Consider the following 13,029-nt stretch of genomic DNA (forward strand, 5'->3'; position numbering starts at 1 on the left):
TCCCACCAGGGCTTATTGCTGTGCTCCATGAAATCCTTGTCAGAAGCATGAAGGCCTGAGAATTCCTTCCTACTTGCAAACTAACAAGTAAGCTGACCACAGTTTCATAGATGCTTGCAGAAGACACAGGACAAGGGACTTTATTACAGCACAGCGGGCAGCATGAGGTTCATATTTGCACTGGTTCCCCTTGCCCCCCAAGTTCCATGGGGCCAGTGCAGTAGGCCCAGGTGGATGCTGTGCACACAGTGGGTTTGTGTCAGAGCTAAGGCACACTGGGTTTAGGAAAATCCTAATCTTCTAAGAGGCTGCTAGCAAATCTAGCCAACATTTGCCCTGGAAAATAACATTATCTCTATTATCCTGCTCAGGAAACAAATCTGTTCTCTGTTCCAGAAGACGTGATCTTAGTTTCCCCAGGCTATTTGCCTTAAAACAACTCTTGAAAAGAAATAATTTCATTTAAATGTCACAAAAGTTGTAAAAATGCCACAGAGAATTATCTCCCAACAGTCCTCAGGGACCAAGACTCCTTCTATCTTGCTGCTCTGCCATCATTCCTAGTATTGCTTCATGGTTTTAAATAGCTGCCTCAGCTCCAGCCATCACACCAGTATTCCAGACAACAAGCAGAAGGAAAGGGGGAAGAAAAGAAATCCCCTTCTCTTTAATGACACTCTCTGGAAGTTGCACACACCTTAGGCCTGACTTATCCAAATGGCCACACCTGGCTGGGAGGGAGGGAACTGTAAGACACATACCTAACTAAAAATCTATTACTAAAGAAGAAAGGAAAACCAAATACTAGTGGCAACCAGCTATCTATGTCCTAGACAGTTTAATCATGGTCTGTGTATTTACTGAAAGCGCTGAGGATACAAGGATACATAAAGCCCCTTCCCAGGAGCCCTGGGGGCGTGGGGAGCCTCATCTAGTAGTCATCATCAGTACTTTCCGCCTTCTCCAAACTTAAAGAGTGATGGTGGGCCCCAGAATGAGGGCAGGGCTCACCCTTATCTTGCTTGGTGCAGTGGAAAGACCTTGCCGGACTTGGGCCTTGGACACTGAGTTCAGCCCAACTTGTGGCTCTAAGCAAATCCTCTACTTTTCCAGGCCTCAGTTACTACTCCTTGTGACATGGCAATAGTAATAAGCCCTGATGAAGAGGCCAGATGAGAGCATTAAATAAACCACATACAGAAAGCAATAGTCATAGTAGGAGCTCAATAAATGAGACTTCCTTTATCTTTCTTCTCTGACCCTGAGCTATCATGGCTATATTGGGCACTAGCTGTGGCCAGAGATATCAGAAATAAAGTTGTCCCCAGTCTCTCATAGAACTTATAGTAGGATGAGCAATGGCCCGAGTGAAACTCAGGTCTTGCCTCTTCAAGGGCTGCAGGGCCCTTCAAACCAGAGAAGCAGCTCATAGTAGAATAACCAGGGTTGAATGCTGTGCCCTGTCACGTCCAAAGTCAATGTGAGTGGGAGCCTGAATGACTGACTCTGGGCCGTAGGGACAAGGTAGTCATAATCGTGTTATCTCATCTTCTTGGGACACTGTACTCTCTGCAGTTTTCGGGTCCATGATGAGAGCAGCCTAAAGAATTCATCCAATGAGCATATGGAGAGGAAGCCAGGGTCCAAGCTAGTGCTTTTCAGTCTTTCTTCCTTGAGGGTCATGTCCTTGGCCTCACTCAGTGCCCCACAGAGCCCACTCTTTTAGATGCCCACCACAGGGGGCGCGGGGCTCTGGTCCATTTTGCGTAAGAGCAGGACAGTCGTGAAGACTCTTGAGAATTCACTTCTAGGGCAAGTAGTTTGGGCCTGGGACAAGTCCTAGGGCCCTTCTTCTTTCCATAAAATCTAGTAAACAACAATAAATTGGCTTCAGACCATTCTTCATCCCCCTGAGGACAGGAGTCCTTTCTGTGCCATGTCCCCAGAATTCCAGGGCTCGAGTCACCCCCTGCAGAAAGCCTTTTCTTCTTTTTCCTCCCCTCTATCCACTCCTCCCTGCATCTCCCCACTCCCTTGTCCAGTCCACACCTTGCCACCAGCTCCCAGACCACTGCACTAAAATCCTGGGTCAAGACATCAGTCTTCACCATTTGCTGGAGAGCCCAAGGTCAGGGATCGTATCTTGTCCATTCCTGTGCGTCCAGTGCAGGGCCTGGCACCAGCTAGAGCTCAGAAGGGGCTGCTTTTATGACTGGACTGCTTTTATGTCAACCAGTACCATCTGCCTTAGCCTCTACAGTGTCATCCACAATAAATACCAAGCCCCAGCCCCCCACCTGCCACTGCCATGAGGCTCTATCAGGCTGGCAATATCCTAGAATGAGGCCCTTCAAGAGTCCCAAATAGTCCTTCATTCACTCAACCATTACTTCCCCAACCAGAAGCCAAGCCTTACGTTGGGACACAGAACAGGGCACGATCCTGCCCTTAGTGGCTCACAGTCTGGTCAGGGAGTCGGATGTCCTCTTCCCCTCCTCCCCTCCCTCCTGCTCTCACTGCTGGCCTCCCTTTCTTTGTTCCTTCCATATGTACTTATTGAGCAACAGACAGACAACTAAACAGAGTGACAAGTGCCCGGAAGGTGCTGTTGAGAGCTCTGTGGGGGAGAATCCCCAGTGGTCACTGGAGCCCTTGACAAAGGACATTTCCAGGAGATTCAGTATAGAGATCTAACCCTCCTGCTAGATGAGAAGCTGTGAGTCATAAGCCCCAAGCAGCCCTACAGACTTCCCCATGAATCACCCACTGCCCCATTCTCCTAATTAGAGGCACACGCCATGGGGAATTCTCTTTGGATGGGAGGGAGGAAAGGCGGGGGAAAATGTGGGAGGATGGGGCTCAGAATGGAGCCCCTGAGGAGCTTTTCCCAGTGTTGTCCTTCCAGAGTCACAGCCCTGATCCCAAGAACGGAGCCCCAGGATAAGCAGGTTTTGGATAGCCAGGACCATCATGTTATTTCCTGATTACAAAGTGCTTTTATATGTTTTATTTCATTTGCACACCACTGTGTGTTACTGGAAATTCTCCAAGGGAAATTGCCTCATGTGGAAGGGAAAGAGGTTGGCTGAGCAGAAAAGAATCACTTCCCCCTAGCTGGAGCCCAGGACCCACCCAGAAAGGAGAGGAATTGTCCAGAGCCTTCAGAGTTCTCTCATTTATGCATCACATTTACTGAGTGCTCACTACATGCCAGGCACTGTTCTAAGGGCAGGAGATCCCACAGTGAACAAGACAGACAAGGTCCTTGCCCTCAAGGCCTTCTGTTCTAGTGGGGAAATAGACCACACACAAATAAGTAAGTGTTAGGCGGTGATAAGTGCTCTGTTGAGAAGTGAAGCAGAGAAAGGGATATGGGGTGGCCAGGGTTGGGGCAGGGTGGTTCTAGTTTAAGTGGGGTGGTGGTCAGGAAGTGGCCCATTGAAGAGATGACTTTTGAACTGAGAGCTGAAGGAAATGAGGAAGCCAGACGCAGGGATCTAAAGGGAGATTGGTCTGGGCGGAGGGAAGAGAACGGGTCCCTGAAGCAAAAGTGAACTCTGCCTATGCTAGGAAGAGATGAGTGAAGGGGAAGAGTGGCAGAAGATGTGGTCAGAGATGTATCAGCCAGACAAGTGATGTCAGGTTTTGTAGCCTTTGTAAAGACTTGGCCTTTTATTATGAGTGAGGTGGGTGCCATGGAGGGTAGGGGTAGAAGAGAAAAAGAAACCTCAGGTGTTAGAAGTTTCACTCTGGGTTTTTAAAAGTCTAAATAACTCCCTTCCAGTCATGGCAGACCACATCGTCCAGAACCACTCTACTGCTGAGGACTAGAAAAGTTGGACAAAATACTTTTAAACATTTCAGTTTGAAGACATTCAAGCGGTAAAAGGGCAGTGAGGAACTGTGGGATCAAGAGCTGGAAGAGGAAAACCCAGAGGGATGAGCATAGCATTGGGTGCTTCTTTTCCCCGAAGGGCTATCTGCCAATTCTGAAATGAGAAGCTGAACGGCTAACAACTTGAGCAGAGGTTTGAACTGACTCATGAGTATAATGGGACAAATTAGAGTTCAGGGCACATCAGGAAGGAATCTGGTATACGCCTAGGCTTTCTCGTATATTACCCCAAAAAGTAATACAGGCTGGGGGGCTTGGAAAACCCCGAAACTTTTAGTTGCAACTACTAAAGAATACATCTTTAGAAGAAGACTGTAGCAGTCATCACAGGGTCTAAAGCCCAGCTTCAAGTCCTCTCAAGCCATCTCTGTCTCTGTATGGGTTAAGGTGATCTGGGATTCCTAGACCTCCAAGCCACCTAGAACAAAGTAAATCCTCTTGAGAAGAGGGTAAAACTGCCTTAAATAATCTCTAAAATTTTTCATACACAGTGCCTGTCACTCAATCAAAATAACCAGGCATATGAGGGAATAAAACATGATTTTACAAATATCAAAAGAAACCATAGGCAACAGATATAAACACAAGAGAATCTATATAGTTATTGGTCACAGACATTAAAATAGCTACGTTTTATACGTGAAAGTATCAAAATGGAGAAATAATAACAGAATTTTCCAAGACTAATGAAAGACATCAAGCCACAGATTTGAAAAAAGCACAAATCTTAAGCAAGGTAAATAGGAAGAAAACTACAGAGACATTATAATAAAACTGCTTAAAAAAAAGATTGTAAAGCAATTATTCTCCAATAAAGATGTTTAAAAAAAATTTTTTAATAAATTAATTTTAAAAAAAGAGAGAGAGAGAGAAAGAGAAAATCCAAAGCAACCAGGGAAAAAAGACAGATTACCCTCAGAGGGACAACACTAAGTTAGTAAGCTGACTTCTCAAAAGACACTACAAAATTGAGAAGACAATGTCTTCAAAATGGTTGAAGAAATAAGGTTGAAACTGGAATTCTTTGCCCAGTGAAAACATTTTTCAATAATGAAAGTAAATTAAAATATTTGTAGGGGAGCAAAAGCTGAATTTGTCATCAAAGGTGTGTACTATAGGCAACACTAAAAGGGTAGCTTTGGCTTTTGGTGGCCAATAGACTGAGAGGGACAGTGCAGAAACAAGAACAGCCCTGAGGCTACTGCGGTAACATAGGCAACTTCTGATGGTGGCTGGACCAGAGAGGTGGTTTTAGAAGTGATGAGAAGTGGGTCTATTTTGAAAATGGTTATGTTTTGAAAATGGACCTGTCTCAATTTGCTGATGAATCAAATACAGGTTATGAGAAAATGAGAGGAGTCAAGGATGGCTCCATAGTTTTTGACCTGAGCTAAGGGAAGAATGAGGTTGCCATTAACCAAGATGGGAAGAGCACAGATGGAGCTGGTTTGGGGGTAAATCAAAGGTTTATTTTTGGAATTGCCAAATTTGGAAGTCTATTTGATAAAGACACGGATATGTCAAGGAGGTTATTGGATATACAAGTCCGCAGTTAGGGGAGAGGTCTGGGGTAAAGATTAAAATTTGTTTCCTTTCTAAAATCTTTCCTTTATGATGATGATGGTGGTAGTGGTGATGATAATAATTATGGGTAAAATGGTTAACGCTTATTGTTTATTGTGTGTTGAGTACTGTGCAAAATATTTTGTGTACGTTATTTCATTTAATATTAACGACTACCATGTAAAGCAAATACTTTCATCACTCCCTTTTTAGAGATATGAAAACTGAGGCTTTGAGTGGAGAAGTAATCTACCCAAGGGCATACAGTTATTACTTGTTGAGGCATTTGGAACAAAGTCCCAGAATTTTGGTGGTATTATTCGAACATCTACTGAGGACTTTCTAGGGGATAGTCACTCACTCCTTTATAAAGAAGACATATGTAAGTACCTGCTGCTCCCTAAGCCTTGGGATAAGTCCTGGGGCCCAGAGATGGGGCAAGACAACTCACTTCTCCCTGTTTCCTTTCACCAGGACACTCTGGGGAGGCGCGCTGCTGCTCAGGTGGCATAATGCGGACAATGAGCCTTTCCCAAGCCTCTCTGATGAGCCCAGAGGCCTTTCATTTAATTCTTAAAAAGCCTTTGAAGGTCAGAGGTTATTGGCCCATATTACAGATGGGGAAACTGAGGCTTAGAGTTTGGTAACTTACCCACAGTAAGTCACAGAGCTAACAAGTGGCAGAAGCAGATCTTGAACTCAGGTCTAGCTGGCTCCAAGTCAAGTGCTCTACCAGTCCACAAAGATCCCTCTCAAACGTCAAGTCTTTAGTGCCCTCCTGGCCTGGAATCCTCTTCCCAGCTTACCTCTCAAATAGGCAACTGGGCTGTATCACTCAGGTCTTAGCTTCTCCAGTCACCCCATCAGAGAGGCCTCCCTGATCATCAAAATCTAAAGGACCCCCCTTTAATATCTCACCTTCAGAGCCTTCATTCTTATCTTATTTCTTAATTATTTATTTACACACCCCAACAGCACCATTGTTAACTACTTGAGAATAGGAACTTTGAAAAAAAACGTAAAAAAAAAAAAAAGAATAGGAACTTTGTCTAACACCAAAGCATCCCTGGGCCTACAGAGAGTCAATAAATATTTGTTGAATGAATGAATGAATGAATGAACGAATGAATGGACTGCTGCTTAGCCTAAAAAGCCACAGTCAAGAAAAAGGTGGTTCTACCGTATTTCCCTTAGCAGAGCACAGTTGTGTGCACTGTGGCGCTAGCAACCGGCATACCCTTTGTTCGCCGAAGGATGAGGACACCTCCTGAGCCGATAAAGGGGAGCAGAGGCTTGGCTGGACCCAGAGGCTGTTCTCCAACAGGTTTGCCCTGCAGGGCCCCAGGAAAGTCCCCATAAGTGGTCAGCCCTCCCACCTGCTCCCCAGAATGCAGCCTGCGGAGAAAAATAGCCCCGGGTGACCTGGATCCACCCGTTGAGGTGTGGGAAACCTGAGCTCGGCCCGCGCGGCCTCGGCTTTGTTTGCCTCTGTGTATGGCAACCAGAAACCACCGAGCCTGCAGTTCTCAGAGGCCGCCTCCCGCACCCCGCACCCCCCTTTATGTTAATCTCCTAAACTGATTTGTCAGCAGCAGGAAGTGACATGACAGCTTTCCTCACAAAAGGGAAACTCCTCCGCGTTTCCATGGGGATGGAGGCTACTGTAGGATCACAGATTTATATAATCTTAAAGGGGTACACGCAATGATGTCATCCACCAGGGGCCGGGGGAGGGAGGGAGGGAGGGAAATGGAGGCCGGAGGCTGCAAGTTCAAGGCCAATTAGCTGCGATGTGCAAAATTCCAAGGAAAGGAGAGGATGCAGTGGAAGCACTTGGGGTTGGTAGTCTCCTAATGGAATAATGGGTGTCTGGAAACCACCAAAAAGCATGAAGTATGCATTGATGCATATTCTACGTACTAGAATTAGAGGGCTGGGAGGAAGCTTACCCATTAGATCCACTGCAAGGTGGTCATTTTATGGGTGGGAAAACTGAGACCCAAGAACCGCTAGAGGTCATTAGGAGAGGGGAAAGAGACCTGAATGTTTCTCCAGTGCCCACAACATGCCAGGCACTTCTACATTCATGAGCACATTTCCTCCTCACAAGTGAAGTAGGTTTTATTATCTTCATTCTACAGATGAGGAAACCGAGGCCCAAAGGGATAAATGGCTTTTCCACCTTGATATTATGGGGTAAAACCATGCTGACGTCTGGTTAGCTACAAAGCTCATCTTTTCCTCACTCCCACGAGCTGTCTTTTGGACTGAACTAGGGCTTTCTTCCCCAGTCTTCTTACAGACCCATGTTCCCAACTTTGCAGTGCCGTTTACTTGCTGTATGACCTTGAGCTACAATTAGAGGGTTGTCGCTTCACCTCTCTGAGCCTCAGTTTCCTCCTCTGTAAAATGGATGTTGCTTTAAAAGTTAAATTGGATCATCTGGAAAGCACTTAGCACAGTGGCTGGCACAGGGCGCTAACTCTAAAATTGACAGCTGTTATTACATTATCAGTATTAAATGATCGAGTTGTCCCTATGTCAATCTCCCAGCTGAGAAACAACATTTTAATAGTTTAAGCATCTTTCTTCTCATCTTAGGCACTTTTTTCCTTCCTAAGAAAAGCAGTTTCAGGCCAAAACTGACATCTTCTGGAGGGCCTGAGACCAGGAATCGGATGCATGGGGAGGAGGGGTTATCACCCTGGCTCTCCAGGGCTGGCAGGAGGTTAAGTAGCTTGTGCTGGGAGAAGTCAGTGAATTGTTTTCACTGGCGGCTCCCTTAGGCAGCCACTGTATTTTTCCACTGTGTGGATCACAGTGGAGATTAATGTTGGTCCAGCCAGTGCCTGCCAAGCAGAAAGTGATGGCCCGAGCCCACGGGGATGTCAGCCATGGCATCTGCCACGGACCCGAAGTCGCTGGTACATTTCCACGAAGGGAGATATTTGCAAGAGTAGATTTCTAGGGTTTGATAAAAACACTGGGTATGGTTTGTTTTGAAAGGCGTGAACATACTTGTCATTGGAAGCCTGGCCGAGGAAATGAATTTGCCAGCCCGGGGTAAGTTCTTAGAACATGGAACACAGGGATCTTTCAGGCCCTGGGAGTCAGGTGGTGCACCAGTGCAGAAAGGTCAAGGCCTTGAATGATGGGGCTGGACCAGGACCACTACTCAGAGCACCCCTAGAAAAGTAAAGTAAGATTTTCGCTTTTCTGCTTCCTACAGCACTTTGTCCAGAAACAAGTAAAGGAGTGCAGGGGCTAAGGGGCCAGCAACCCAGGAGCGTCACTGTTATTTAGTTCAACATTAAAGACTGGATTATGGGTTGGTAGTTAATTACACCTTCTCTGCATTGGCCTGTTTGGCAAGAGAGTGAAGATCGAGACTATTGCCCTAGAGCAAGTCAGATTTAATTGTCTATCTTCTTCAACAAAATTATGAAAGCAGGGCAGCAAGTGACCGGAAGGAGGCGGCCACCAAAAATGATGGGTACGTGTGCAGAGGTGCCTAGGGGATGTGCTCCGAAACAATAATGGTCAGGTTGGGGGCGGGGATTTCTGGTGACTGGTCTACACTGTATTTGCTTATAGTGCTTGGTATTCTTTTCACAAAAAATAAAGGTCTTTTCAAAGGCAAAAAAAAAAAGCACACATGAGAAGCAAGTGATAAAGCACAAAGCACATAGAATTAGGAAACAAAACAGATGTAGGGCCCAATTCCCCGACTTGTGCCACTTAGCTATGCTGGGTCTCACCATCTCCATTTGCAGATCTTGCTGAGTTGTTCTAGGGTCAGTCAGCACACCCTGCCTTGCACATAGTAGAAACACATTTATAGCAAATGTGTTGAAAAACTATCATCCTCATCCCTTCAGCAGAGATCAGAGAGGGGAGGGAGGCTTTTTATGGTATCCTGGGGAAGTTATTAAATGGAAAAAGCAACCAAGTCAATGGCTGCTTCCTAGTTTTGGCTCTGGGGACACTTGAGGGAGACATGATGGGAAGATACATAGGTGGACACTTGAATCCAATACCAAGAGCTCAGCTCCAGCACCTATGTTTTTTTGTTTGTTTTTTATGATTGATCACACTTCTCTACCATCCTTGCAACCCAGCCATCTTGTGGGACTGAGGGGCCACCGAAGAGTATGGGATCAGATGCCAACACACATTCTGGAAGACCCTGTTCTCCCCTATTTCAGTGGTGGGAGAGGGATCAGTGGGGCTGCCCAAGAAATAAAGCATCAAGTTTTCAATAGAAAGGCCATAATTTATTCTGTTGTATAAAAAAGTCATCCTTACGTAACAAAATGTCTTCTTAGAAGAAGAAATATATTATTTCAGGTCATAAATAATCAGCAAACATACAACTGTTGGCAACTTAAAAACAAAACAAAACAAAACCAACACTGGTGCTTTCCATCAGTGCTGAAAACAAACCTGCTTGGGCTGTATTTACAGGATATTACAGTACTCACAACAGAAAATTGAGGTATTTGGTTCTTCTAGGAGTAGACACTGACATTTGTGAAGGTGGACCACCTACACAAAAATAAATAAGGTATATTCTCATATGTATATGTGTCGTCGGGAATGGTAATACTGGTAGGTATGTCAAGCATGAAAGTGTCTTCAGAAAACAGGGACAAGCAAAAAGAAATCGACTCACACGCTGAGTCCTCTCTCTTCTGCCCCATTTTGTCATAGGGACTTTATGTACCCACTGTATGTTGGTCCCGAAACCTGCTGAGTTCAGCAAACGTCTTGGTGCTAAGTCATCACTACGACCACTCAGGAACCCAGTGGAACTCGGGTAAAATTAAATAAATAAGGACCAGCCCTCACAAGCTCCCTTCCCTGGAGTTACTGCATTTCCCCTTTCAGGAAGGAGCCTGGAGTCCTGCTGGGTTGGGAGGATCACCTCCTGTGGCCTTTCAGCAGCTGGGAGAAGTTGTAATGGGGCTCTGAAGGTAGCTCAATGCACTGTTCGTGGGGTGGACGGGGATGGAGACCGGGAAGTTGAAGACGGTGGTGGTGGAAGTGCCGCAGTCGAGCACAGCCATGGCGGGACTCCCCGCCTCTGCCGAGCAGTGCGGGGCCAGGACCTGGGACTCAAACTGCAGCAGCTGGCCCATGAAGCTGAAGTTGGGGGAGATGATGCTCCTCCTCTGCTTCACAAACTCAAAGGCCTCATCCAGCTTGACTCGGTTAGTCCTCATGAGGTAAGCGAGGCAGATGGTGGCTGATCGGGAAATGCCCGCCTGGCAGTGGACAAACACCCTTCCACCAGCGTTCTTGATGGAATCTGGAAAACAAAGTGCAGTCGGTTACTTGAGAGCCCAGGAGAACAACCCCAACCCCAGGAATAGGGTGTCTAAGGAATGTCATGTGTGTCCTGTCCAGAGATGGTCAATATCGCCTCATGCCATCACACGGACACTGTTTGTGGAGGCAGTGTGGAAAAGAACAGCAGGGCATTTAAACCCAGACCAGGCATCACCACTAAGCAGATTGCTATTGCACAAATCAACATCCTGAGATTCAGTTTGCTAATCTATAAAATGGGACATCGAATCTATATTTCTCAGAGATGCTACCCACACCAGACTGACACTAACGTCTAGAGGAAAGCTTAAAAGTATGTCACTCGGGTTCTTGCCATAGAGTTTAAGCTCAGTGACTAAAACGGAAGGAGTGAGGCAGAAGTCCCAGGCATCTGTTCCATTTACCTATGAAGTCAATTGCCTCGTTGAACCAGGAGCTGATGTCCGCCTTGTGGCTGTCCTCCACAGGGATGCTCTTGTACTGGTAGTGACCCTCAAAATGGTTGGGACAGTTGGCTGAGACGTTGATCAAGGCAGTGATGCCCAAGGCATCCAGCATATCCTTGCGAGAAGCATGATAGGCACTGCCCAGGTACAAAAAAGGCAGGATCTCCACTGGGCCACCCTGAAATCCAGAAATATCCAACACTTGTCAAGCTTTATTCAATGTCACTGCTGGTGCCCACACCCACAAAAACTCCCTGCTGGAAAAGTCAGTTTCAACACTGGGTGAACTTTGTAGCACGCTGTTAAGAGTATAAATAAATAGGGGACTAAACCCATTTGCCTAGGCAGGGCCAACAAGTTCATTTCTGTGGTGCCAACAATTAGAGACCCAGCTCCATCATACCACTTAACCATGGGATAAATAATATCCCCGTGTCCCCTGTTATAAATAGAGCTGCTTGTCGCCTTCTATATTCTCACTAGCACTGCTCTTCCACCTTTGCCAGCTGTTCCTTCTCCCCTCGGGCACGGCTCCTCCCTACTAACCTGGTCATAGAGTGGGGTGCTGCAGGAACTGCACCCGGATTCGGCGCTGTCGGGGACGCTAGTACTCAGGGGAAGGCTGAGCCCCATGGGGGTCGACTGTTTGCTGCACAGCTCCGGGCAGGAAGCAGAAAAAGCTTCATATCCTCCTGGGAATAAAAAGAGACATTTTTTTCTGTTAGTACCGCCGAGACAGGGCACCTTCATACAACTCCCCCATCCAATAGGGCTGTAAGTTTATCCCAGAGAGGCCCAGGCGAGTCTTTTGTTCCTAGTGCCAAACAAAGTCAACAAGTTCCCACAATGCGACTCAGGCGTCCAAGCGCTCCAGGTGGGGCAGCCCCCCAGGAGCTGAGGGCCAGGGGTCCCCGGGCAAGGCGGCAGGGGGCGTGCGGCCCGCCCCTGAGCACCCCCGACGGCGTACCTTTGAGCAAGAAGATTTGCGCACCGCGCGCCTCGCGGCAGAGCGCTCCGGCGGCCAGAGCCAGGGTGCCGTCGCGCTTGGCGCAGTCCAGGGCGGCGCTGCGCTCGTCCAGCAGCACCACGGCTTGGTAGGCGCCGGCCAGCAGGCGGCCGCGCAGCTCGGCGTTGGGCACGATGTGCTCCAGGCCCATGGCGCCCTTGGCCCGGCGCCGCACAATGGTGCTGAAGCGCACGTTGACCGAGCCGACGATGTGGCCGGCGTTGAAAGCGAAGAAGGAACGACAGTCCAACAGCAAGCACTGCGCCGCGCGCTCCCGCAGCAGCGTCCGCAGGCCTCCGGCGTCCAGGGAGCCCACTTCCATGACCATGGCCGGCCCCAGCGCCCCCAGCGTGCAAGTCCTCCTGTGCTCTTTGTCCTGGGAAGCCAAAAGTAGAGCGATGGCTTTCGAGGAAAAGCCCGACCCCGGTTTTCTTTGCGCCAAACCCCAAACTGCCTTTGGACTGAGCGAGGGGTCGTCGTGCGGGACTCTAGACCGCCTCGGTTTCCTTGCTGCTCTCCCGACTGCTCCTCCGGCCCGCCTAGTCCCTACAGCCCCGACGTCCTTCACAGCGAGCCTGACCCGGGTGAGCGCGTTTATATGTGGCCTTTCGGCTGGCAGGCGAGGCGGGGCGGGGAGGGGCGGGTCTCGCCCGATCAGGGGGAGGGGGTTTGTTTGTTTGAATAGAGATCACGTGACCGGTGCGGTGACGTCACCCGCCCTGCCGGGCTTGGCGCCGGAGGAGCCAAAGGCAAAGACGTCATCGGCCTCTGAGTGGGGTCCGCTGGCTGCG

The 13,029-nt window shown here is 48.0% G+C and overlaps 1 protein-coding gene across 1 annotated transcript; it reads right to left on the bottom strand.

Annotated features, from left to right (window-relative positions):
* Positions 1-9,710: 9,710 nt before the first annotated feature.
* Positions 9,711-12,820, bottom strand: DUSP1 (dual specificity phosphatase 1). The gene is made up of 4 exons (XM_060144206.1): positions 12,200-12,820; positions 11,779-11,924; positions 11,191-11,410; positions 9,711-10,766 (listed from the first exon to the last, which is right to left on the bottom strand). Exons 1-4 carry the CDS (start codon positions 12,564-12,566, stop codon positions 10,396-10,398), a joined length of 1,104 nt encoding a protein of 367 aa, XP_060000189.1. The 5' UTR covers positions 12,567-12,820; the 3' UTR covers positions 9,711-10,395.
* Positions 12,821-13,029: the final 209 nt, after the last annotated feature.

Source organism: Lagenorhynchus albirostris, chromosome 3 (genome assembly GCF_949774975.1).
Source record: "Lagenorhynchus albirostris chromosome 3, mLagAlb1.1, whole genome shotgun sequence".
Classification (NCBI taxonomy): Eukaryota; Metazoa; Chordata; class Mammalia; order Artiodactyla; family Delphinidae; genus Lagenorhynchus; species Lagenorhynchus albirostris.